The sequence below is a fragment of the Mus caroli genome, chromosome 19 (assembly GCF_900094665.2).
Source record: "Mus caroli chromosome 19, CAROLI_EIJ_v1.1, whole genome shotgun sequence".
Classification (NCBI taxonomy): domain Eukaryota; kingdom Metazoa; phylum Chordata; class Mammalia; order Rodentia; family Muridae; genus Mus; species Mus caroli.
In genome coordinates, this window is record NC_034588.1 from 40,774,564 (window position 1) to 40,801,978 (window position 27,415).

The window sequence follows — 27,415 nt, forward strand, 5'->3', positions numbered from 1 at the left end:
ACCTGGCCTTTTAATTTTTTTTAACTGTAAAATGGTTCGTGTCAGGCTCCACAATCTTCAGGTTTCCAAGACTGTTTTAGTTTTTTTGTTGTTCAGAAACAAAATGGAGGTCAGGAGATTTTTATGAGAACAAAGTGAAACTGTTCGTGATCTATACAGGAACAATGACCAATTCCTGTCTTCTGGCTTCCAGCTTGCAGCGTCCTCCTGTGCTCACACTGCTGTTTCTCCCTGTGCTGCTCCTTAAATCATAGTCATATTTAAGGTGGAACTGACTGTGTTTGCATAGAATCTCTTGTGCAGTGTATGGCAGAATCACCTGTCAATAAAAAAACCCTATGGCCAGTGAGCTGAGGCAGGACTAGGAGGTGGGACATCCAGCAGAGAGGGAAAAGGGTGCTGGGGGCAGGGGGAGAAGGGGAGGTATGAATCAAAGAATTCTGGAAAATAGTCAGGGGGTAAAGATTGGCCCTGAAGCTGAAGGAGAGGGAGCCAGCCACTTGGCAGGCCTTAGGATAAACTGGTGATTAAGTTATGAGCTAGCTGGGGAACCAGCCAAAGCTTTTGGCCTCGGAATTTATTCATGAAATATTAAGAAGTCTCAGAGGCCCTACTTTGGGGAACAAAGAGGCCAGGTGGAAAAGCTCTAGGTTATAGCGTTTGCCCTTTTTATTTTGTAAGTTCACTCTGGTCCATACCCTGGTAGTTCCCGAAGCCCAATCACCAACCTAGATCTGCATGAGTTTGTGAATTATCTGCCTGCACTCTGGACTCAGCTGTGAGATAACTCAGGTGTCTTACACACATGAAACATTGAAAATGCACTCAAAGCCCTAGCACCAATCCTGTTCTGCATGAGTCTTAGAAGAAGCATCTAATGGCATTCTGGACACGTGTACTGGGAACTCTGGTATTTTAAACATCTAACACAACACATTCAACTCATCTTATGCCCTTAATCTGCCACTTCGTTTTGAAATTAGACTCTAAACTCTGTACCAATGGTAGCACACTGGGGCACTCACTAGCTACACTCCTGGATCTCAGAGTATGTCCTAGCACAGCAGAGTTAAATATCCAAAAGACAGAGTGGACTCTTTCATGTGAGGGAGATGCTGTAGGAGTAGCAGAGGCGGGGCTTGGTTCCCTTCCCCAGACCGAAAAGAGCCGGGGATAGAACTCTGATCTCTACCGCATACACAATCTCATTTCAGTGGCCATAAGCAACATAAGATATCTGTCAGGCTTAGAAAAGTGTTCCCTTTTTTATTATTTACAAGATTTGGGGGGCATTATTTTTGCATTTTTGGGGGGTTGAGGGCAAGGATGGAGAGGTGAGATGGGTCTCACGTCATAGCCCAGACTGTCCTGAAACTCACTATGTAGTCCAGAGTAGCCTTGAATTCACAGCAATCTTCCAGCCATAACCCCTCAGTCTCTGAGAAAGGAGGCATGAGCTACCATACCCAATCCGAAAGGTTTAAAAGCTTGTGAGGATGAGGAGAAACAGAGCTGTTCTTAGAAATACATAGTAGATGTTCTTTTAACGTATCATTGCATCTCAGAATGACTTCTTTTTAAAAAGTCAATCAGAGGCCTCCTGCTGCAGGCAGGTCCATGGGAATATATTGAAAAGAGTCAGGGAGGCAGCTCCCATGAGAGACGGTAATTTCATTTTAAGAACAGGTTGGAACAATCTGCTGTGCCAATCGGTGACCTGTGGTGTGCCCTTCCCTTTGGCTAGTCATCCAGAGTGAAGTCAAAGGGTTCAAAGTCTTTCCGGAAGCGGCGGGCCAGGGCCTCCTCCTCGTCCTTACTGGTTTGACACTGCCTCCAGTCAGCCTTCTCAGGAATGTTGAGAATAGCTTCGCTGGCCAGGACCTCCCTGCAGAGAGGACAAAGAAGAGAAAATGAGAGTAGTAACTGAAAGCCACCCTTCTGTGTTCCTCTCCAGCCACCAGCTCTCCTCAGTGTCATCTAAAGAGTGTGTGGACTGCTTACAGCTCACACTGGTCGCCTGCCCTGACTACATCTCTGCCATCCTAGCTACTGAAATCACTGCCATCTTAAGTGTCCTCTCCCACCTCTTTTATTTCTCCTTTCCTGGAACAACTTGGAAGCACCATATTAATACTTAGGGAAGGAACCCCAGGTACAGACTAGAGGACAGCCCCAGGTACAGACTAGAGGACAGCCCCAGGTACAGACTAGAGGACAGCCCCAGGTACAGACTAGAGGACAGCCCCAGGTGTCAGGAAGTCAGAGACAGAGCTCCAGTCCACGTGCTGGTACTTCATGTCTATGACTTGATTCCCTCACTTACAAGACCACCTTCCTTACAGGACGTCGTACAGAAGCTGTATAATCAGAGCACATGCCCAGCTGCGATTCTATTTTGCCTTAAGCTATAGTTTTCACATACCCAGTAGACTTGAGTTTGCTGAGGGCTTGGTTCAGAGTCACACGTTATACCCACGCTGACTTAAAGTTCTTCTACCTGTCCTAGTCCCCTCATTTGTATGAGTAAATCAGAGAAGTTCAATGTGAAAAAAAAAAAAAGCAACTTATAGAGACACATATACAAGCAGCTTCTAAGTTCTCTATTTTTACTTTTATATATTTTTACTTTTAACTTACTTTAATATGTTAGAAGCAATCCTACTGGGCTCATTTCAACTCTGAAGGTATAGTTAAGTAGAAAAGGCAGAAATGAATCACAGTAATCCCCTGAAAGTCAAAGGACCTAGACTCAAACTTGGGTTTGCCCAGCAAACCACGAGCATTGTTTCTTCATATGTAAAATGAAGATACAACCATTTTCCCTATTAAGTATAAAATGTATCAATTGTACATTAGTATTCTGAAAATTTTCAGTGTTGAAACATAAACAACTACCATGATCACAAAAAGATGTGGGCTGTACATGGCTGTGTATACTGGCATTGCTTGCCTATGTCCCCACTGTGCATATCCACATCTGTTGCTAAGGCAGTAAGATTAAGAAAAGATTGGGGCTGGAGAGATGGCTCAGTGGTTAAGAGCACCAACTGCTCTGCCAGAGGTCCTGAGTTCAATTCCCAGCAACCCCATGGTGACTCACAGCCATCTATAATGGGATCCGATGCCCTCTTCTGGTGTGTCTGAAGAGAGCTACGGTGAACTCACATACATTAAGAAAAGACAGTGAGAGGAGCAGATGCTTGTTCCCAGCTGCGTTTGGCGGCTCTACTCCCACGTTAGTGTAGGACAGGCTGGAGGCCATTCACAGCCTGGTGTGAACACTTGAGTGCTCAGAGGACAGCTGCCAATCAGAGATCAGCAGCAGACAACTGCTGTGTGCATTTCTGCTTCCCTCCACATGGGCTCTCAGAATGATGCAGAATAACAAGGTTAAAGACCTCCATCTTGGTTCACACTAAGGTTTGAACCTTCAACTGTGAGACCATGGGCCTGCTACTTAACTTACCTTAAGGTACAATATGCAGTAGTGTAGCCACTAGCCAGGTGTGGCTATTTAAATTTAAGCTCACTTCCATTTTCCCTTTAACTTTTTTTACTCTATGTATTTATTTGTATGTGGGTTCACACATGCCATAGAACCCGGGGTCAGAGCATGCATGGTTGGGCATCTGTTATCCCCTACCATGTAGATCCTAAGGATCAAACTACATCAATAGGAGTGGCAGCAAGCTGTCTCCCTCACAGCCCCTCAGTCTCACTTTGAAGGACCTGACAGCAGTTTAGCTCGGGGTTATTGGATTAGTGCAGCTTTCCAGTGCATTTCATGTCTGTATGGAGGCCTGCTGGGATGACACGATATAAACACTACTGGAAGGTTGAATGCAACAGTGCCCAGCAAGATCTTGCCTGTGTCTGACCCAGCACATGCTCAGTGGCCACCCTGTACTCCACCAGGAGCTCCCATGGTGTCTTTCCCACTACAGTTTCCCATATATTCACTCTCAGCCTTCCGTGGAGCCTCGCATGTGGCAGAAATGAGCTCTTCCTTCTCTAAGTTTCTAAGTACACTGTTCCTTGTTCATGGTACTTCCAATTCTCCAGACAAGGCTGTAGCACTGCTCTGCTCCAAGACTCTAAGCTTCTCGCGGCTGGACCACTCCCTAGTTGGTTTTCATAACCGTCCACGCAGCCTGTCACCACGTTCATAACACATCAAATGAAGTACACTAAATACAGTGAAAACATACAAACCTTCCAAATTGCAAAGGAAAATTCTTTTTAATTCTGTGGAAAAGCTTTTCTCCTGTGTCGAGTTCAACATAAAAATATGCTGCTCCTGGCTGTGCAATCTGAAGTAAACAGAAATGTATAAGGACAAATAAGAATTTTTAAAAGGTGCAACACACCACAGGAGCTAGTGTTTAAAATGCCAATACATTCCCAGTGATACCCATCCTTCTAAGATCCCATCTTAGGAGGTGTCTAATCTCCTTGTTTAATTCATATGTGTTCATATATGTGTACTTGTTCCCATGTGTGAGATTACATGTACAGGTGTGTCCATGGCCTGTGGTGGCCAGATGATGACACTGGGTGACTCTTTCAGTTCTTGTCACCTCATGTTTGAGGCAGGGTCTCTCCCACTGAGCCTGCAGCTTATCGATTTAGGCCGAGATGCTATTGTCTCTCCCTCCTCAGCACGTGGATCACAGGCACATGCCCCAGCTCGTGACCTTTACACGGCTGCTGGAGTTCACACTCAAGTCCTCAGAGCCATCTTCCCAGCTCCAGGAAAAGTCTAATTCTTTACTCTTCTAGGAAAGCACTGAGACTTCCCTACAATGACGTCTTCACCTCTAGTCTTATTATCCTGTATTCTAGTACCAAATGGTCCGCTACTTAGCACCACTGGCTCAACATGTCGAGAACCAAGTCTTAACTCCTCCCTGAACACTACCACCCCTCCCTGACTCACCTGTTTGATGTCTGAGTGTTCCGGAATCTCCAGCAGCTCTATCTGCTGCTCCTGTGCCTGGGTAATGAAGGCATCTTTAATGTCATCTGTAGCACAGCAGCTGAGGGGCACAGGAATGACCTGGGTTGGTGTGGGAGGAATAGAAGAAACTCTTTGTATTGGTTCCAAAGAAGATGAGTCTTTGAAGTCTTGAGGAAGTAGCAAAGCCATCACTGGGGTGGAGAAACACCCCTCAGCAGAGATTCTCCTCAGGCCAAACAGCCTCCATTGGACTGCTTGTAGGACTTAAACTTATGAGGACTGTCACATATGGGAGCCAATCTGTTATTAGGAAACACTCAAGAGAGACTTCTTTGTCCCTAAGCCTTTGCCAGCTCCTGCATAATGTATGTGGCAGAGTCAGGCCCATTTGAACACTTAACAAATGCGCCAGGAAGACACTACCACCCAAGAGACAAATCTCTCAAATTCCAAAGTACTAGCCCCATGCTAGCTGGAAACTATTTCCTACCTCTAAGTCTTCATTCATGCTGGGCTTCCACAGGAACTAGCCACATCTTACCCAGCAAAGTCCAGGTACACCTCCCTTGGAGCCTTTCTTAACAATCTACTGTTTCTACCCCCGGCACGCACCGTCCTGCTGTTCAGTTACCTGCAGCGTGGACGTCTCTGGGATTATCAGCAGATGTCCCCAGCCCTCTAAATGACCACCATGAAAATATTATCATAAAAACAAGATTAAATGCTCTAGGTATTAAAGTTAAATACTAAAGTCATCATTATTTAAATTTATCAATCTCAAGGTCCCCACAGTGATTTCTAAGTTCCTGGGCAGAAAACACACACCTGAAGCTGGAGGTGATGGCTCCTATAATTTCTTTCAAATAGAACACAACGCTTCCCCCGACTCTTAAAGAAGCGTTGCAGAGTAGCCTTATATTTCTCCACTTCTTCCACCACCTCTGCCGAGAGCTCCACAACTGACTGGTAGTGTCCAATGGGCAGGATGAGGACATGGTCATCAGATAGGCCTCCTTTGGCCAGGGCAAGGTAGCACTGAAGAATCACAGAAGCAAGACAGCAAGCCTATATGTATGATCATCCAGAGAGAAAACCCTACACACACAGTGAGCCTGAGGTACAGTAGAAAATGCTCAAGATGTTGCCCCCTTCCACCCAGGACAGGATGGCAGGGTCATGCTATGTTGTACAGGGCAGCCTCAAATTCAATCCTCTCAGCTCAGCATCCAAGCTCTGGGGCTATAGCCCTGGACTAATACACCCAGTCCAAGATAGTCTTTTGTTTGCTTGTTCTGTTGTTGTTTTAGTTTGTTTGCTTGCTTGTTTTTTATTTTTTGTTTGTTTGTTTGTTTTGAGATAGGGTTTCTCTGTATAACAACTCTGGCTTCCTGGAACCCATGCTATAGACTAGGCTAGCCTTGAACTCACAGAGATCTATCTGCCTGTCTCTGCCTCCTGAGTGTTGGGATTAGAGATATGACCCAGCATGCCTGACCCAAGATATTCTTAATAGAAATTATATTTTAAAAGATTTGATTTTAAAGTTAGAACAGGAGCTGGAGAGATGGCTCAGTAGCTAAAAGCACTGGCTGTTCTTCCAAAGGACCTAGATTCAACTCCTGTAATGCCAGTTTCAGGGAATCCAATGCCCTATCTGGTCTCTACAGGCAACAGGCATACCCATATACTTAACACATACATACATACATACATACATACATACATACATACATACATGATTTTAAATGCTAAAACAACATTTTTAAAAAACATTCATTTATTACTATATCTAAGTATAGTATGTGGGTGCTGGGATTTGAACTCAGGACCTCTGGAAGAGCAGTTGGTGCTTTAACTGCTGAGCCATCTCTCCAGCCCCTAGAACAGCATTTTTAAATATCTTCTAAAGAATGGGGTCAGTTTTAACAAATTTCCATGAAAATAGCAAATGAACTAGAGGCATACAAGAAGGGTTTGGGTTTTAAATGCTAGAGTTCAAAAAGACTATTCGGGTTATCCCTCCCAGGATCAAAACTTTAAAGCAATTTTCAGTTACTATCACTTTCTCTTCAACCACAAAAAGTTAGTACTTCTTATTTCAAAATGACTCCTACCTTCTTCCCCAAGCATATCCAACCCTGCATCTCTATCTCCAATATACTTCTGGGCTCACAGAAAAGGCTAAGGTAACATGGTAGCATGAGTCTTCCTGCAGCTATGAGGTGCTGACTAAATTCCACAAAGTGAAAGGAATAATATGGAAATTGTATGAAAAGAAAAACCTCAAACTCAGACATATACAAAGAGACAGAGAACTCTGTTTTCTAACAATGACTGTTTTCTAACAATGTCAGTCAGTCTTTAAGAGCAACACACATATAAGCACGCACACAAAATAAATCCTAAAAACAAAACAAAAGCCAACCTGTAAGTCAGGTGAGGAGGCTCACACCCTCACCCCAGCACTCAGTCAGGTGAGGAGGCTCGTGCCCTCACCCCAGCACTCAGTCAGGTGAGGAGGTTCACACCCTAATCCCGCACTCAGTCAGGTGAGGAGGCTCGTGCCCTCACCCCAGCACTCAGTCAGGTGAGGAGGCTCGTGCCCTCACCCCAGCACTCAGTNGCACTCAGTCAGGTGAGGAGGCTCGTGCCCTCACCCCAGCACTCAGTCAGGTGAGGAGGCTCGTGCCCTCACCCCAGCACTCAGTAGGTAGAGAATCAGAGTTCAGCCTCAGCCCTGGCCAAACAGTAACAATAACACAGAAACAAAGCCATCCAAATGAGCAGTGCTGCTCTAACAGTCACTGTGTGACAGGAAGATGCTCTGAGTGAGCAGGAAAAGGCCAAGGACTATCAGTATAGGCAAATACACAGGGACTTATAAAAACTATGCCATTAGTGTGGTGGTCCCAAAGCTGAAGCTAAGTAAGAAAGGACGGTGACAACATATATGCTTGCTACAAACCAAAGCATGACCCCTTGATGTACTGACGGGGAACTAAACACATCTTCAGCTGATTTCCCATGGGACTTAAGTTCACCAGAACCTCAAGGAGCAGGACACGGTGACACACACTTATAGTTCTACCTACTCTGGAGGCTAAAACAGGGGGCCCTCAAATTTAAGGCTAGCTGAGGTAACAGCGGAAGAGCCTCACCAGTAACCAAACAACACCCTGAGAGGCACTCAGAGTTTTTACAAATATCCATTTTTACTGAATTTGTTTGAAAAGGTTACTCTAGAAACTCTTGTTTCCTAGCCTTTCCTTTGTCACAGGCCACTGCCAGAGCATCAGCTTTATCCTGTGATGTGCATTCTATAGCGATGTAAAGGCTACACTAAGCAGCTGCCCACACCTCTAATGCACGTCCAGATCTCCTGCACCGGTTCTCACTTTCCCAATTTGCCCCACCCTTTCAAGCTCTTCTAACCTATTTCACACTTGAGTGGTCTCTAACCATGTACATGGATAAAAGCCTAAAGGAAAGTTCCCTGTGTAGAATACATGGCTGTGCAGCCATCATCCTGGACTCAGCAGACTCTCCCCTTTCCACACCACTGGCCTACTTTATGTACCTTCCTGAAGGAAGGAAAGCAGAGCAATAGCAGAGAAAGCCTGAGGGAAATGTAATAAGGGAAAAGCAAGAGCAATGGCCGCAAGTACTACTGCAAGCCCCTTGCTAAAGACTCAGAAGCCCAGAAAAGGGCAGTGCAGAGCAGCGTAGATTTGACTACCAGGTAGGCCCTGGTCTAGGAGAAAATGCTCAAATACTTTGCACTTGGGAGCCTGGTCAAACGCATGCCTGAAGACACGTTTTGCTGGCTTCAGACACACAGGAACAGTTTCCTTCATCATCCCCAGGCCCATTTCCTGGGGAATGCACTGTGGGAGCAAAGAAAGAACATTTCTCCCCAAGGTCGAGAGGAGCAAGAGGCCAAGCCACCGCTCCAGCCCCTCCTCCTCTCCCATGGGCTCTGGGACCTCTTATGCTTCCCAAACAAAAGGCAGCTCACAGCCTGCCTCACTACAGGCTGTGTGTGAGAGAAGACTGGCTAAAGGTAATCCAGTGAGGGGGGCCCAAAGCTGACCTAAAAAGAACACACCCACAAAGTAAAAGCCTGCCAGCTTGCTCTCAGAGTTCATCCAAGGTCTTACAAGCCAACTGTGTGTGTCGCAGGCCTTTACTCCAGAACACCTCCCTGGACAGGGTGCTAATAATTAAGATGTAAAACATAAATAGGTAAGTCCAGACCTCTCCAGTTGGAAAGGAAGTGAAAATCAAAGTGAGACTCTGGCTGGTCTACAGGAAGCCACAAAAAAAGGAACTCTCAGATTGTTAGATGAAGAGGACAGTCACCTTTAGAAACCAAAATTAGAAGAAATCAATGAAAACCAGATGAGCAACACCAGTCTGCAGAAGTGTTACACAGTAAGCTGGCCTTAGAGAACATCCAGTGTAGTCATGGGGGGCTAGAGTGTAACTGTAACCCTGGTGATTAGCAGTTTCACTGAAGTCAAAGAAAAAGACGTGTCTTTACAGAGCCTGAACTGAGTTCTGAGGAGAAGTATGAAGCTGAACGACTTCCCTGAGACACAGTGTTCATCAGGGATTCATCGGCCTGGCCACCATACTAAGGATCATCAGTCCATAGACTGATTCAAGGCCTGCCAACCATGTGACTACAGTCATTTTCCTAGATACATCAAGTGTGGTATATAGTTGCAAAGCTACATACTTGTGATAGCTTGGTTGCCATTTGCCAACTGAAATGAACTAAAACCCCCAAATGAGGACACACCTGTGAGGAATTTTTGATTAATCTGAAGTGGAACAATCTATATCTACCATTTGAGTTGGGAAAAACCCACCTGTAATGTGTGCCATGCCTTCTGCTTAAAGCCTATGTGAGGACACGGAAGAAGGAAGCTTTTGTTCCTTGTCTGTTTGCTTTCACACTGACAACAAGTCTATTCCTTCACTAGCATTAAAGTCTACTCTCAGGGATTCCAATGTTATACTGAAGGCCAGCTATGATATCCAGCCTCATGGACTGAATGACAACTGGATTCTATGACCTACCATAGGTAGGCGATTATTGTTGGACTAGATGAACCACAGCCTGTAAGTAATTCTAATAAATCACCATTCAATATGTAGAGAAACTTATTCTATAGTGTTACTCCAGAGAACCCTCACTAGTACAATCCTTGACTGGCAAACTGAATTTATCATTTTAATCTTTCTTATGCTTAATGAACTTCAGTTCCAAGGGATATTTTTGGCTTGTTTTTATTTGTTTGTTTGTTTGTTTGTTTGTTTTTAAAGAAAAAGCCTTACTCTGAAGCCCAGCCTAGCCTAGAATTCTTTAGGTAGTACACGCTGACCTTGAATTTGTGACAATCCTCCTGCCTCAGCTTCCTGAGTGCTGAAATTACAGGCATAAGTCACAAGACCATGCACGCTAACAATATCAACATTTTAAACCTAGTATGCATATATAAACACATGATCCCCTTCTCTTTTCACTATTTAAAACAGAGAAAACTGAGGAATATTTAAAACAGTGAGAAATTAAAAGAATCAACTCAATACCTCATGAAACATAGATGAGTCTAAGACATATGCAGAAGATTAATCCTATGGAGGGAGACAGAGAAGGAGTGCTCAGGAAACAGATTCCATAACACTATAGTGCCTATAACCAGAAAGGCAGACAACAGGCTAAGGATGTATCTCAATGGCAGAGTTCTTATTCATCATGCTCAAGACCCTGGCTTCAGTCTCCAACATTCTCAAGAAGAGAAAAAAAGACTTTAAGCAATATTGGCGTGAATGTGCAAAGGTCAATCTCTCATAATGTTGCTGATGGGAACATAAAACAATGTAGTAATTTTGGAAATCAGTTTGACAAATTCCTAAAAAGTTAAAACCAAGCTAGATAGAGAGCTAAGCAGTCAAGAGCACAGGTTGTGCTCAGAGGACCTGAGTTCAGTTCCCAACACCCATGTCAGGAGGTTCACAACTTCCTATAGTTCCAGCCCCAGGGATCCTCAGGCTCAGGCGCACGCACACGCACACACACACACACACACAAAATGCACTACATGATTTCAGTTAAATGTCTAAAACCCCACAAACCTAAAGATACAAAGTATGCAAGTGGTGGCCAAGGCTGAGAATGGATATTGAAATTAATATAAATATGTCTAGGAAATTATACTGGGCTGATGGAAATACTTTAAACCCCCATTTCATATTTTCTTTTTTTGAGACAAAGGTCTCTCTGTGTGGTGCTGGCTGTCCTGGAAGTTGCTATGTAGACAGATTTGCCTTGAGCTCAAGACATCACCTACCTCTGCCTCCTGAGGACTGGGATTAAAAGCATGCAGCATCACATCGGGCATCTAAACCGCTGGTAGGTGATGGTTTCATAATTCAATAAGTTTATTGAGTATCAATGAACTGTACACTTAAAATGTGAAAATTGTCTAGGAGTGTTGTTTCACACCTTTATTCCCAGCAATTGCCAGAGACAGAGACAGAGACAGGAGGATCTCTGTGAGTTGGAGGCCAGCTTAGTCTAGTGAGTTCCAGGACAGCTAGAGCTATGTAGAAAGACCCTGACTCACAAAGAAAGAAAAAAGGTAGGTGGGGTAAATTTGATACACAGATCATATGCTATGTAATGTTAGTAAAAACCAAGTGCCAGCTTTTCCTTCTCTGCCAGCCTTTCCTGCTCTGCCGGCCTTTCCTTCTCTGCTGGCCTTTCCTTCTCTGCCGGCCTTTCCTGCTCTGCTGCCCAGCTATGGGGGTGACTCACGTGTGTGCCAATGTTGACCACCAGGTGCTTTTCCACTTCAGGGCTGGCGAGGCAAAACCAACAAGGGCCTGGAGGCTGAGCTGCACAGGAAAGAAAGGCAAGCGTTGTTATGGTCCAACCACAACAGACATACTCACCCTCCACAAGCTTCCTCGTGGCCGGAGAGATGGCTCAGCAGGTAAGGGTGCTTGCCACACAGGCCTGACAATGTGAGAGTTCCATACCCAAACCCACAGTGAAGGAGAACCCACTCCAGACAGCTGTCCTCTCACTCCCACGGCATGCATGCACGCACGCACACACACCAACAACAGTACTAACAAACACTTTCAACAGAGAATTCGTTGCTATTATTCACTGCTGTCTCATCTGTCAGACCACAAAGACTGCCACAATGGGTGGGACTTGTGTTTCTCACTATGACTGCCACTGCCTGGCACCTCTGTCAATGAAACTAAACCTCCCTTTGAAGCCCTCTGAGTTGATAATCGATCCACAGGTAGGTGGCCCACAATAGATCATCTCGTAACTAAAGCAGCATACAAACTGGCAATAGGCCACAATGAGAGAACACTCATCTAGGTGGGGGATGGTCAGGCACCCCAATTCTAGTCCTAGCTCTGACGTCAGCTAGCCACACAGCCATGGGTCTACCTTCCTAGCTAGGTTCAGGTTCTCCTCTTTAAAACAACAGGGTGAAAAAAGACATTCTCAGTGAGGCAGCCTGGCAGTCCTTCTCCTCAGCTTCCGTCTGCTATTACTGCATGAGCTCACGTCAGCTTTCTACTTACCATGTTTTATACAGGCAGAAAGAGCTTTTCTCTCATCCTACAGGAAGGGTCTCAGCCTAGAGTCAGGCCATTTGTTGATGATTCTATTTTCACTTTGCTCCTAGTGGCTCTGTAAAGTTTCTCTTTGCCTGAAGATGCTCTTAGCAATGCAACTTTCCAAACACTCCCCCAACGAGTTACTGCTCTCAAGGGAGAGCAGGGTACTTACGAGGCTTGCGAGGCTGCTTAGCATGGGGAGGCTTGTTATCCCTGCCTGTGGACGGCCGCTTCCTTCCCTGCTTCTCACTCAAATCGAAGAAGAACTGACAGGCTGACTCTTCCTGCAAGGGTGGATGGGGAGGATGTTACTCAGGGACAAGTGACAGAGCAGCAAGCAGAGGGAAGTCCCTTGCCACTCACATCTGCTGCCTCTCAGTTCTTCCTTCCTAGTCTAGGGAAGATGCACACACCCCAACCCTGACGCCTGGGGGACTCTCAGGCCCACATCTCAGCAAACTTATCCATACCATTACCAAATCTATCTCTTCTGAAAAATAAGTTAAACACAAGCTCTAGAGCAATTTTCCTCTAGGCCAGAGCAGTATGAACCCAAGTCCACTTATCTCTTTTCTCTCCCAATAACGGCGAGAACAGCCCTGAAATTTCAGAACAAAGCAAGTCTGATCCAACTTCAACTGAAGGGGAGAGAGGATGAGCCACTTGGGGCAAAGGCAAAAAGAGGAGGCAGAGAAGATTTTGGAGTGGACAGAAAAGTCCAAGAAAACAGACCATGAACCCTAACAAGGAGATGTGATCAATCAGCCTTGCTTTAGTGGGGAGAAAATTAATTACTAAAGTCAGCTATTAACAAATGTCTTCAGTGCCAGGGCCAGGAAGCGGGAGTGGGTGGGTTGGGGAGCAGGGGGAGGGGGAGGGGATAGGGAATTTTTGAAGGGGAAACTAGGAAAGGGGATAGCATTTGAAATGTAAATGAAGAAAATATCTAATAAAATATATTTTAAAAAAGCAAAACAAAAAAAAAACTCAAATGTCTTCAAAGTAAATCTCGACAAGAAATTATCACAAAATCATAAATCTCTGCCACCAACAGATCCTTGCCTCAAAAACTGAGAATAATCAACTTCAGACAAGGAAAAACAGTATGAATCACCTTAGACAAAGACTCAGCATAGAGCCGTTAGCCCCAAATACACTGTAAAAATGAGCTTGATTTCCAATGCCGACGCTGCCTCTTTTTTTTTTTTTTTGGTTTTTCGAGACCTGGTTTCTCTGTGTAGCCGTGGCTATTCTGAAACTCACTCTATAAATCCTGCTAGCTGAGAAGTCAGAGATCCTCCTGGCTCTGCAACTGCCTCTGCTGGAGCTAAAGGTGTGCACACCTACCACTGGGCAGGATTTTCTAAATATTACCATGATTTGCCAAGAGGAAAACCATTAAGAGTCAAAAACTGAAGTTGTTCGATGTATGAAACTATAAGCAAGAAAGGCACGCCCACAGAGCGCAGCCAGCCTGAATCCCAGCCCACAGCTGGATCCTACCTGAGGGGCAGGAATTTGTTTCCCTCCGGCTGCCTGCTTCCCAGAGTCTCGGTAAGGGTTCTCGGTGACATCTGGAGGCTGCTTTACCAGTTCGGCTACAGCCATCAGCTTCATGGGAACAATACTGAAGGCATAAAGATACTTGAGGGGAAAAAAAGAGAGAGTGTAATGTCAGGGAAAAGGCTTGTGTCTCACTGTGACCAATCATGTTATGATGACAACTTCTCTGAAAGTCTCGACTGTCGTGGTGCTACAGCAGTGTAGCAAATGCTGACCCGATGGCCTCTGCAATGGCCACAGAGGCTCACACAGTAATGAGTAACAGGTCAAAGCTCCAGCCCTTAGACTAGGTTCCTCACTTGGAGACGGGTACAGTGACAACCCTTACTGCAAGGGGACTTGTTCTACAAGCCTTGAAGACAAACTGTTCCTGTCACTGCATCTTTTGCTCGGTTGACTTTTGCCAATAGAACCATGGACTCCAATTCCATCTTCTTAGTGAACATTCCAACTGGAAAGGTAGGCCTACACCTCTGACACAATTCTCTCAGAGCCTGATACCTTCCCTTAGGGACTAGCAGCAAACGAGAAAACAATACATATATATTTTATAAATCTTGGGCTAATAGCGTAAGATCAAAAAACTTTAGGCATAAATATATGTTTTGCCTCAACAAAATAATGGACCTTGAAGTCATAGGACAGATTTTACCTTCTGTTTAACTGGGGTGGGGGGATCGATATTTGATAGACTCAGAGTATAGAAAAGGGGAAAAGAGAAACATTCACTGCTGGGAAGGCTGTGGCCTGGAACACAGTTTTGAGACGAATGGTGCCTGTCAAGTTAACACGACTACGATGAGCTGCCTTATGCATCTCTGGGACTGAGTAAGAGACCAAACCACAGAACTCTGCTCAGCGGGAAAGGTCAGCTAAAAGTCTAGCCCTACTAAGAATGGGCTTCAAAGCTTAAACTACAGCAAAGGGCAGGAGTTTATCTTCTGAGCACTGCCTCCGACGTGCTACGCGGAGCAATCGGCCACAGAGGAGGACCACTGCCTGTCCCTTGTTTCACTGATCACTCACTCTGTCTTAGCTGTCTCACTCTGCAGTTCGACTTTTAGCAAGAGCAAAGCATCCCCAGGGAAGTGAGAAATACAACCTACTTTTCTGGTTTATTTTCTTTCACCATCTGCACTATTTTCTGGATTTCAGGTATAACTACTAATTCAAAAAACCAAGGAGGTAATATACATACATACATGCAAACATGTTTTGTTTTGATTGTTGTTATTGTTACAGGGTCTTATATAACCTTGGATGGCCTGGAACTCACAGAGATCTGCCTGTCACTACCTCCTGAGCGCTGGGATTACAGGTGTGCACCATTATGCCTAGTTTGGAAAATACTCCCCACAGGAATTTATTATTCCAGCTCACTAAGGCTGCTGGAAGGAGGTATGCACATCTCCTGAAGCAAGCTCCTGTGTAGCAACAGAGGCAAGCACATGGATGTGGAAAGGAGGAAGGCCTCTCCTGCACTGGCTTATCCCAGGGAGCCACGCCTTTCTCTAAGACTGCCTACAAACCACTCAAGGAAACCTAGCCTTTACAAGGAGCCACTGAATTTGCTGGGACTCGGGGACCACGGAAGACTCTCGAGGCCAGAAGCTCTGAAGGCCAAGTAACCCACCAACCACTCAAATCTTTACCTTCTTCTTTTCTGGATTTCCAACATTTGCCAGCGCTATGAAGCGAGTGGCATGCTGCGCGCTTTCTTGTAGAACAACATGGTTTCTGAAAGGTATGGGAAAGGGAACAGATCTCCATCACTTTACAAAACAATAGGTCTCATTATGGTGTGTTCAGACAGGAATCTATACTTGGCTGTAATCTCTCCCCCTCCCAGTGCCACCTGCCCCAGGTTATCTTCCTTCTTTCACGTCATCCTAATGGGACTAGAGACGGTGCTGAGGGATGGGAAAAAGGACGTTTAAATGCTGCTGGTGGGACTGTGAAGCTGAGCAGCATTACGGGGCATCTCACATACCACAATCAGAGCCACCCAGCACATGACCTGCGGTGCCACTAGGCTTATGCTCAAACACCTCGTCCTGCTTACTGCTATACTCTTCACTTGGAACAGTGGAGTGGCCCAAATAGCCGATCCATGAATGGGGTTTTAAATGGAGCACATACACAATGGGATAAATAAAAACAAAAGCATGCCATCTGCAGGAAAAGGACTGAACCAGAAATCGTTATATAAAGAGACACAAACTTAGAAGGACAAATACTACACATTTTCTATAAAACCTAAGATTTAAAAGTGTGCCTGCATGTGCATGTGTGCGCTTATGTGAAACCAGACAGTGAGAGGAAGGGGGATGGACAGAAGCAGGGTCATGGACTATCATTTTACTTTTAATTCGTAACTGTGAGGTAGGTAAGATTCCATCGGGTCATGATAAGAGCAAAAGTCTTGTATTCACCACAGGTCATGTGACCTTGGTGGGACTTAAGTATCCCTAACCTTATAGGGCCAATGTAACAAAGAAATGAGATGACACCTTTGAAAAGAACTACAACTCCTACTTTTGCTCTTTAAAACGTTGTAAAGTGAACAAATGATTTCTGGAGCCAGATGATGGAGGTGTGAGGGCTCTCAGATGCTGATGGAGGTGAGGACTCTCAGATGCTGATGGAGGTGTGAGGGCTCTCAGATGCTGGTGGAGGTGTGAGGGCTCTCAGATGCTGGTGGAGGTGTGAGGGCTCTCAGATGCTGATGGAGGTGTGAGGGCTCTCAGATGCTGATGGAGGTGTGAGGGCTCTCAGATGCTGATGGAGGTATGAGGGCTCTCAGATGCTGATGGAGGTATGAGGGCTCTCNTGAGGGCTCTCAGATGCTGATGGAGGTATGAGGGCTCTCAGATGCTGATGGAGGTGTGAGGGCTCTCAGATGCTGATGGAGGTGAGGACTCTCAGATGCTGATGGAGGTGTGAGGGCTCTCAGATGATGGTGGAGGTGTGAGGGCGCTCAGATGATGGTGGAGGTGTGAGGGCTCTCAGATGATGGTGGAGGTGTGAGGACTCATTTTGCTACTCTCTTATGTAAGAACACATGAAAACAGTGAGACTAAGTATGTTCTAAGCTGAGCAGATATGCATCAAACACTAATACATAGTATACTTTGATTTTTTAAAAATAGTTGACATGTCATAGAGACATGGTAAAACAGTTTTGTTTTGTTTAGTTTTTCTATGTTTAAAAGTATGCTGCACTAATCAACATTTATAACTGAAGTAAAACAAATGTGAGTAAAAGAAATTTCTGAAGTGTTGGAGGGTGAGTCTCAGTACAAATTCTTGGTGGGCAGAGATAAATGAATGCCTCAGTCTATAGCCCAGGCTGGCCCTGAGCTCACTGAAGTCCTCCTACTTCAGCCTGTAAGTGTAAGGGGTCACAGGCAAGCAGCCCATCTAGCTCAATGGAAGTTCCTGATTCACACAGTGAAACCCCTAACGCCACAGCGACTGTGCTGACCGCTGAGTACTCCAGACTAAATAAACACTGTATGCTGGTTGGACCTGGGGAAAGCAGGACCTAACTAGGTGCGGTAGCACATGCCTTTATCCCAGCACTCTGGAGACAGAGGCAAGTGGATCTCTGTGAGTTCAAGGATAGCCTGGTCTGCAAAGTAAGTTCTAAAATAAGCAGGGCTACATAGAGAGGCCCTGTCTCAAAAAAAAAAAAAAAAAAAGAAACAAACAAAAAAACAAAAACCAGGACCTAATACTCTATAATGACCACCCAGCACTGTAATAGTAAACCCTAAACTTTAGAATCTTATAGTCTAACTCCTTTATCTCAAGTTAGGAAACTTATGAGTGTGGCACCTCAATAGGAAATGACCTCCAGAGGGTCACGTGGTTTTGAACACTTGGTCTCCAGCTGGTGGTACTATTTGGGGCAGTTTCTGTAACTCCCTGGGAGGTGGAGCTTAGTTGGAGGAAATATGTCACTGGGGATGGGCTTTGAAGGTCTATAGCCTTGGCCCACTTCCTGCATTATCACAGGGAAAGTGTGATCAGTCAGCTCCCTGCCTCCTGCTGCTACGCTATGCCTTCCCCCAGGACGGATTCCCCTGGACTTATAAACTAAAACAAACCCTGTCTTCGGTGGGTTGATATTTTACTACAGCAACAAAAATGAAACTAACATAGTGCCCGCCGTAGACTCAAAGGAACCAAGATACACGGCTAAAAGCGAACAAGAGCTGGGAGTTTATAGAGGCCCCTGGAGATGCTGCTCACCGGTACGGAAGCCTCTCATAATACGACTTTTCCAAAGCAGCAAAATGATACCTCGGTTTCAAGCTCATGGCAAGGCTGGAGATCAAAGCAGAGCCGCAGTTTTTGGTGTCCACTTCTCCCTAGTGAATGGGAACTTGGTTATTGACACAGGTTCAGGAATTATAAAGAAATGTAAAGAACAAAAAACACCTTTGATATATCTTTCAAATTTATACATAGATGTGAATTTGCAGTGAACTGCATACCTAGGGCAATCAAACATGTAAGAACACTGGAATATTATAATTACAGAAATGGCACAATTGTTGGAAACCAGAGGGTACAAGGTAAGGCAATCCCTTCATAGTAACCTCTAAAACAAACTTTAAGACTTCTTTTGAAAAGAGGTCTCTCCCTGCACTCTATAAACTACATCTGCATAATACGATTTATAGTGCACGTGTATCAGACAGAGTAAGCTGTGGTCAATGCAGAAAGTAAACACTAACACTTAGAGCACCCAGTCCAGGGCCTCAGAACCACACAAGCTGTTCTGCTGTTCAGACGAGGAAACGGCACAGCCACACCAATGCTGGAGAGCTTAGCGGTGCTTTAACCCAGCACCTGGGAGGCTGGAGGCCGACGCAGGCAGATCTTTATAAATTCAAGGACACCCTGGTCTATATGGCAAGTTCCAGGACAGCCAGGGCTATATAGAGACCGTGTCTCAAACAAAACAAAACAAACAGAAGCTTGCCAGTGAAATATTTTGTCATGGTAGATTTGTTCACAGAACACTCCTAGCTCTCCCCTTACTTCAAGCTTTTGCTAAAGAAAGGTGACCGACCTTGAACTTAGTTGTAGTATCACAAAGATAGCTACGTATATTGCTTCCTTCCTCATAAAAATCTTATATGGCTGTTTACAAACTTTGACCAAAGTCTCCGCCCCTACTGCCCTGTGCTGGCTTTTGCTCTCCCAAAATGAGGGGCACCCTTTCTAGAAGGGAAGGAACCACAGGCTGGTAAGGAAACTAGGCTCTTTGTTGTCAAACACTCTCCCTGATGACACTGGCATCCTACTGACTTTTATAATCACAGACACTTAGTACTGAGTCAGGAAGGACGGGTCTACACACAGGTCGCTCTGGGACAGCACTGAACTCGGAATCCAGTTGCGAGGGTTTAATTATTCCCAGATTCAATCTTACATTTCCCTCCACTGAGGCTCAGCTGATGCTTTCTACCATTACACAACCTTCCCAAGGTCTTCTTAGGCCTTGTTATGTCATCGTTTACAGTAACTGCCCCTTCTCAGGACTATTAATAAAAATGCAGGGGTGGCCTCCAGGGCATTCCAGATTTGTGTCCATAACAGAAATTCAGGCTCAGCACCTTGTTCCCTATCTGTAAATATTTACACTATTGGACTCAATTTCACAATGACCCAATTTTGAAATACACAGTGATAGCCAAACCCAATATTCTGGAATGGAAGGGGAAATAAATGCAACTGGAGGAATGCCAATAGCTATAGATCTCTCCACTGGGAATTAATAAACTTACAAAATATATAAAGAAGGCTAAGGGAGAATACTGGTAGAGAACATAATTCCAGGAACCATTTGCTTATAATTAAGATTCCACAATCTTATCTGCAAATTATATTTTTATGAGATCAACTGTTTTTGTCAGTAGATGTACATTACAGAATCTTGAATTTTTTTCACAAAATGTTTCTAGTAAAAGGTACTAAGAGTTAACATATTCAAAATAGAGAGAAAAACTTTAAACCCCAACTTAAGCCAGTATAATTTGCTTTAAAATTGCAACTGAACAAGCACTACTCACAGAGGAATTCCCAAAGCTCCCCACGTACTTGGGCCACGGGGACGTGAGTAAGATATCAACACCTTTAAACTGGGAAGCCGAGCACAGCATTGTTCTCAGAGAAGACACATCCTTGGGACTAAAGCTGTAGGCTGGGACTGGTTCATCTAAGGACTCTGTCCCACTGAGGTATACAATCTGCAGCCCCGAGCTTCCAGTGAAGATGCCTTTCCGACCTGGATTCAAAGAGAAATGAATGAGTTTTAGACAAAGCTGCAGGAGGAAATGTGACACTTCCTCTTTCCCAAGGCTCCATCTCCTGGCTCTCTGCCTTTCCACTCATCTGAGTAAGTGTGACTGCTGGAGCTACACTCTGGCTGCCAGGATCCAGGCTGGCTGTTGTGAGAACAATACTCCTGTTCCCTAAGTTTGAAGAGCTCTTCTGTGGTGGCTGCTGGTCACTGACTGGAGTGCAGTGGCCTCTTACCCTGCACTCAGATTCTATGAACCTGGTGTCTACGCCCTAGAGCGCCTGTTTCCCCTGCTCCCCATCCATGCCAGCCTGTCACCACAGTACTGTCACCTCCTGGCTTCCCCTCACTCTACCCCCTTGACAGCTTGATTCTCTTCTCAGCTTTATTTTTCATGGTTGTAGATGTTACCAACTCCCCAGGTTCTATAGTAGCCGATCTACTCTAGAAAGAACAATCAAATTCTATTCAGCTGCAGTACCTCAGGCTATCACAGGTCCAACAGGACCACTTCCTGAAAGAAGGAACTGAGTGGAATTCACCAAATAACATGACTGACAAATACAGTAGTGTTCTTAACACACACTGAAAAAACACACTGAGGATTGTGACAAGTCGGACCCATGTTCAGATTTCAAAATGTCTGTCTCACAACTGTAGCTAAAAATAAATAGGCAGAGGGCAGAGAGAAGGCCCAGGCATTAAGAGAGGGCACTGGCTGCTCCTTCAGAGGATCTGGGTGCAGAACCAACATGGCACCTCACAAAAGTCTGCAATTCCAGTTCCAGGAGATCTCTAAGAGTACCAGGAACACATGTGTACCAATGCACCCTTATACAGAAAATAATAATAAATCATTGTTAAAAGCAGGGCTGGTAAGATGGAGCAAGGAAAGGTGCTTGCTTTGCAATCTAGAACCTGGGTTCAATCTTTAGAACCCACATAAGGTGAAAGAAGAGAACTAACTCACCAGGTTGTCCCCTGAGCTTCACACTCACACTGTGGCAAGTGCACAGAGACACACACGGACACACACATAACAGTAAAGCACGGAGACGAGAGATACAGTTCAGTGGCAGAAGACATATTTGCAAATGTGTGAAGCCCTGGGTTTGATCGCCAGTGACATAACTAACAACATAATAATAAATCTTAAACCATATTATAAAAGTTTTCCTCAACATCCATCCTGCCTAAAGAAGTCTCAGGAGTGGAGAAAGCTAAAACTGTTTCTGTGAGGGCCACAACTGCACAGAGGATCGGAGGCACTGACAGACTATGGTGGGAATGGTGAAGAAGGCATTTCTAACAAGGAAATACAGGGGCTTTCTGAGATCTGTGACCACAGACACTGTGAAGGGGCTGTTTTAGAGCATAATGAGCTGAGTAACGATCATGTCATGTACACAGCAGACTAAGTCAGACAATGGGGAGGGAACAACTGCAACGCTTGACAACTGTCTTTGTCCTGAAACTGAAGAAATGTAGAGGGCTATGAGCAGTTTTGAGCGGGAATTAGAGTGTCCCTTAAAACGGAAAAAAAGACAAAAGGGATGAAAAACACCAGGGGTGAACACTAGAGACCTGAGCCACCAGAGCCTAGACTGAGCCTAGAGTAAAGTCAGTTAGAGGCCACATGATCAAGTAAGGCATAAGCATCCAGCAAGGTCAGTGTAAGGAGGAGTTTCTTCTATTTGAATGTAACGTATACCCTAAGTGCTTAAGGGACTGGTCACTCTGGTTGGCTGAAAAGGTGGTTGGTCCAGGGCTCGGGAACACAGGGAGATTGAGGAGAAACAGAGAAACAGTGAGGAATAAATATCACCATCCAAAGGGCTCTACACACAGACTGTGAGGGAAAATATTCCCCAGAGGGAAAAACAAAATGAAATGCTTATTCTCTCTCTCAAGCAGTAATGGCAGAAGAAGCCAGTCAAAACTTTTCCTGAGAGATTAATCTCTAATTTTTTTTTTTTTTTTTTTTTTTACTAAATTCATTACAAAATTTTTTTTGACTTACCCAGGTAAGTGATGTTTTCGGCCAATTCACAGCCATCAGCATCCTGGAAATAGTTTGCTGTCTCCTGGTTATTGGCACCAAGCACATATGTCTGAATAGGAGCTAATGGGAGACAGACATGCCACCATATGGTTACTGGATCTGCTCTGAACACTGAGAGACCTTTCCTCATAGGGAAAATAGTCATGGCAAAAGTCAAGAGCCTGTGCCTTCCTTCCACAGCCTAAACGTGGGACACACTCATTACCAAGGATTCCTATCCAACCCCACAGCTTCATGGCTAAGTGATGTCACCAGACCAAAGGATTGCCATCTCAAATGCTCAATATACATACATACATGTATATACATATACATACATACATACATACATACATATATATACACATATATATGTATGTATGTATATGTATGTGTGTATGTATGTATGTGTATATATATATATATATATATATATGCATTCTTTTCTGCTCAATGCAGAGTTTAAGAGGGACATAACTCCCTTCATTATTTTATTTTAACCACGTATCCCAGGCTGGCCGGTCACAGATCTAGGATACTCCTATCTTAGCCTTTCAAGTATTAGCATAATGAGCATGTGCTACCAAGACCAAGAGAGAAACTCCCCAAAAGCAGCTATGCCAGCCAAGAGAGAAATTCTTCTGCAACTAATATGTGAGAAATGGCCCAACAGCAACCACAGCCCCTGAGATTTTGTTAGAAGTCATGCATTAAACAACAGCAATTTCTCTACCTTTCTTGTTGCCAGTCTTATACTCCTCCCACTCAGCATCCTGGGCAGAGCCAAAAAAGTTTCCTACACACAACAGCAGCTAAAATGAGTTTTTTAAAGATATATGAGATTAAAACAACAACAACAAAAAAATTAAACATTACATTGACTGTAATATTCAGCTAATTACTCTATTGAATAGTCTCAAACCAAGTATTTCTTCATTAATTTAATTAACGATAATTCTATGAATTATTCAACTTCGATGCACTGTCTGTCAATCACTCCAAATTGAGGGTGGGGGGAAAGTGAAGGAAACGAGCTTCCAGAAGACAGAATTTATGTGCTTTCCAAAGGTTCCCAAGGCCTCTCTATCCTCCTTCTTTGGAATACAAAGCAGTGTTGAAACAGGTGCATAAGGAATCTGTCCGTGAAATACAAAACTACAGTATTAGACTTCAGAAATACGGGGCATAAGACCACCACATTTGCTGCTGTTTTTACTTATCCCTCAACCCAACGAACAAATCCTCCCTAACCCTCCAATCCTCTCCTGTGTCCTAGGGACTCATAGTCTACGTGGCAAGCACACACAACATTCATTTCTCATTCTTTCTTTGGTAAAGACTTGCACATCTGTTATCTGATTTGATCCACAGCGCACACTCATGAAGCAGATCTGGGCTTATCAATCCAGGTGTCAGACTGGCAGCTCTGCTCAATGTGTTTCTCTGCTTGTTTTTGGTTCAGTAAGAAAGTAACAAGACTTCAATCCCAACAGTGTAAAGAAGTGAACAGCACAGACCGCCTCCCTCCTCCCACCAATCCACAGCTACTTAGTGTAATTAAGGACAAAAACCACAACCTAACAAAAAATGGGAAAGTCACTCATAAAATTAACAAAGAATCAGTACTTTAATGTTTGACTACAGTGTAAAATTTCAGTAAAAATGATCGTCTTACATCAAAGTTTCCACTTTTCTTCTGAATTGTCCGAACTCTATTGAATAAAACATCAAACTTTCCTTCAACATCTCCACAAGCCAAGCTGCAAACAAGAGATAAACATGATAGCAATTCAGGAAACACAAATGGATCTGCTAGGCTCGGTATAAATGTACTTGTTTTTTAGATTAGCGATATGATCCAGTCCCAGCAGGCATCTTCTGACCTATGGTCAATATCAACTACTCTGAGCTACCAGGCAGACTTTTCTGAATACCAATACCTCTAACTCACCATATCTAAAAACTAGCTTTTCGTGTCTTCAAAATTGAGCCAGCCTCTTCCGATTCTTAAATTTTATGGATGGGTTTATCACCAACTTGGTCACTAAGAGTCAGCTAATTCCTTATTTAATCTAAGTCCAAGTGAGTCTCCAACCATGTTTCACACCCATTCTGTTCTCCTCACCTCCACGGCCTGTGCCTTGCTACACGGCTTCAGTCATCGTTCAGCAAACACCAACTGGACAACTACACTATGCAAAGCTCAATGGGCCACATACTATCCTAAGAACACGTTAGAATTACAGAAGCACTTAGACTCATGTAAAGCCTCAGAGAGTTTACAATAAGGGATGGGAGGCTCCAATCACAAGCATATATGGAAAAGGCTATGATGTGAGGCAAGCATAACATGTTACAGGGCAGGGAGGAGAAAATGACAAGCATGAAGGTTGACGAGGGGGACTGTCCCAATCGGTGAAGTGACTTGCTCTAACATCTAAGTTCTGACTTGTACAATTCTGACTTACATCGTTTGTTTGTTTTCACTTTAGGGGAGGTATTGTATTGGGAGGGCATGCATGTGTCAGTGTTCGTGTGAAGGTCAGAGAACCACCAAAGAGAGTTCCCTCTCTCCACCACGTGTGTCATCAGGGACTGTACTCAGGACACCAGGCATGGCAGGAAGTGCCACTACTCACTGGGCCATTTCACCAGCCCTTACTTACTTTTTTAACATCTTTTAACTCAAGATACTATAGATTCTATTGTTTTGTCGTGGTTTGGGAGGCAGGGTAGACTTTATGGACCCCATAGTGCTTTCTCTGCTTCCGTTTAATGTTCCTTCCTAAAAACATCACACAGTGCCTCGTTTCCTGTAGAAAGAGTTTTCCTCCGGTCCTGGCCTGTCTTCCCAGTACTTTCTCTAAGTTTTCCTAACTGAACTCTCCCAAACTGCAGACAGATCACTCTGCCTCTGCTAGGCTCGAGGGAAGTTCTCTTTCCTAAGAGCCCCACTGTGCTCAACCTCAAAGCTTTTCCTATCCATCAAGGCCGAGTCTCTGTAGCTTCCTGGTGGGCTGAGAAAGCCACTTTCTCAAAATCTCAGAAATCCATATACCATTTCAGAACAAATTTTGTCCTAACTATCATGCAGTCTAATTTATCCTCTGAGAGCCTCTAACATCTTTCTGTTCCCTGTTGATTATCAATCCCTGACAGTTACAATCCATATTCAGTATCTGATCTGGACCCCTTTTCAGCATTTTCTGATCCCAATGACTGAAGACAGAAATCTATGACCTTACAGTGGAGGTTTCTCACAATCAAAACATCACCAAGCCCTGTGAGTCCACCTGCTTAACAGACTATCCATTCCTGAACTTTCGCTCTGCCATTACTTTACCTAATGCTTGTTGCCTTCTACTTTGGCTCTTATTTGTTTCCCAACTTTTAAGCAGGATCACTTTCCATAAGGAAAACTAGATCACACTAAGGAGTTTTTAAACGTTTCAATGTCTTCTCTGAGTTAAATACAATAATATTTGCCAGAGTTAAATCCTCACTTTCTCAGGAAAGCCTTAAGTCCTTATATTAAGCCAAATATCGTTATTATACACCCTCCAGAACCATCAACCCTTTCTCTACATTTCCCGCATTCGTTAACACTTGTTATTCTAGTCTAGACTATCAGCTATCAAGGCGGGAACTGGTTTGTGCGACGCTTGTCCGCTGCTCAATACACTAGTCTTTCTAAATGAAGTCATGTCTTCGCTAACCGACCACGCAAACAAAAGTACGCGAGGACAGGACAATGCTCATCTTGTCTGACAAAACCCATGCGTGCACCCCGTGTCTGCAAGTATTTGGCTAATCAATACGTGCGACTCCGGGAGAAACGACAAGGAGATGGTGTGTCGCAGGCAGAATAGGCCTAAGGAAAAGGAAGTCCGGCTCAGCAAGTTTTTAGTTCTGCCAAAGACACTCTGAAGACACCAGGGCGAAATGAACTGGGACGCGAGAACAGGAAGCCTCCACTCCAGCTCCCAGCAGCCCTGCGACCTCCCCTCCGTCTTCCCCTTCCGGTGTGGAGAAAGACCCCCGCTCCTCCTCCTGCCTCTCTCCCTTTCTCCTATGTGCCTGAGTCTACCGATGCAAGGTCACTCACAGACGCAGCGGCTTCTGAGCCATCGGTAATGACAACCAAGGATGGGACGGCCACCAAAGGCTAGAAACACGAACGCGCGCTCAAGGTTGGAAAGCCGGAGCGCAGAAAGATGACGTCACACCACTCAGCCAATAGAAATCACCTAGCTATGGGGCGTGTAGAGGGGTAAAAATCTCTCCGCGTTTTTTTTTTTTTTTTTTTAAAGGAAAGTAACTCTGGAAAAAGTGAAAAGGATGAAGGAATTAAAATAGAAAAAAAATGTCTTATTTTGTTTGTTTTAGAACATTTGGAATTACTGAACTGTGCGCCTGCGTGTTTGTAGTCGTGTGTGTGTGTGTGTGTGTGTGTGTGTGTGCATGCGCGCGCATGTTGGACTCAAAAGAGGATGCTGAGGGGCTGGAGAGATGGCTCAGAGGTTAAGAGCACTGACTGCTCTTCTGAAGGTCCTGAGTTCAATTCCCAGCAACCACATGGTGGCTTACAACCATTCATAATGAGATCTCACTCCCTCTTCTGGTGTGTCTAAAGACAGTTACAGTGTACCTACATATACATATAATAAATAAATAAATCTTTAAAAAGATGCTGATCCTTCGAAGCTAGAGTTACAGAGTTTGTAAGGACTCTGATAAGGATTCCGGGATCCAAACAATGGATCCCATGACAGCAAGCGCTCTTAAGACCCGAGTCATCTTTCCAACACTGGCTGGGTTTTTTTGTTTGTGTTTGGGGGGAGGGGGACATGCTTGTGTGCATGCAGGTTCCTGTGGAAGGAATTGCTCCCAA

General features: G+C 44.5%; 1 protein-coding gene and 1 non-coding gene across 6 annotated transcripts; both read right to left on the minus strand.

Moving 5' to 3' along the window:
- Nucleotides 1-1,240: 1,240 nt before the first annotated feature.
- On the minus strand, nt 1,241-26,740 carry Cwf19l1 (CWF19 like cell cycle control factor 1). 5 transcript variants are annotated; one of them, XM_021151341.1, is made up of 14 exons: nt 26,630-26,740; nt 24,200-24,284; nt 23,258-23,336; nt 22,504-22,605; nt 20,254-20,468; nt 18,425-18,543; nt 15,823-15,907; nt 14,111-14,251; nt 12,780-12,891; nt 11,781-11,860; nt 5,783-5,992; nt 4,937-5,056; nt 4,213-4,310; nt 1,241-1,885 (listed from the first exon to the last, which is right to left on the minus strand). In XM_021151341.1, exons 1-14 carry the CDS (start codon nt 26,650-26,652, stop codon nt 1,741-1,743), a joined length of 1,614 nt encoding a protein of 537 aa, XP_021007000.1. In that variant the 5' UTR covers nt 26,653-26,740; the 3' UTR covers nt 1,241-1,740. The 5 variants fall into 5 exon arrangements, with proteins under 5 accessions (XP_021007000.1, XP_021007001.1, XP_029328388.1 ...); XM_021151342.2 differs by having other exon boundaries at nt 1,246-1,885; nt 23,258-23,320; nt 26,630-26,737; XM_029472528.1 differs by having other exon boundaries at nt 1,246-1,885; nt 18,476-18,543; nt 26,630-26,723.
- Nucleotides 5,242-5,387, minus strand: LOC115030010. The gene has a single exon (XR_003835605.1). It is a non-coding gene; the product is annotated as a small nucleolar RNA SNORA12 (small nucleolar RNA).
- Nucleotides 26,741-27,415: the final 675 nt, after the last annotated feature.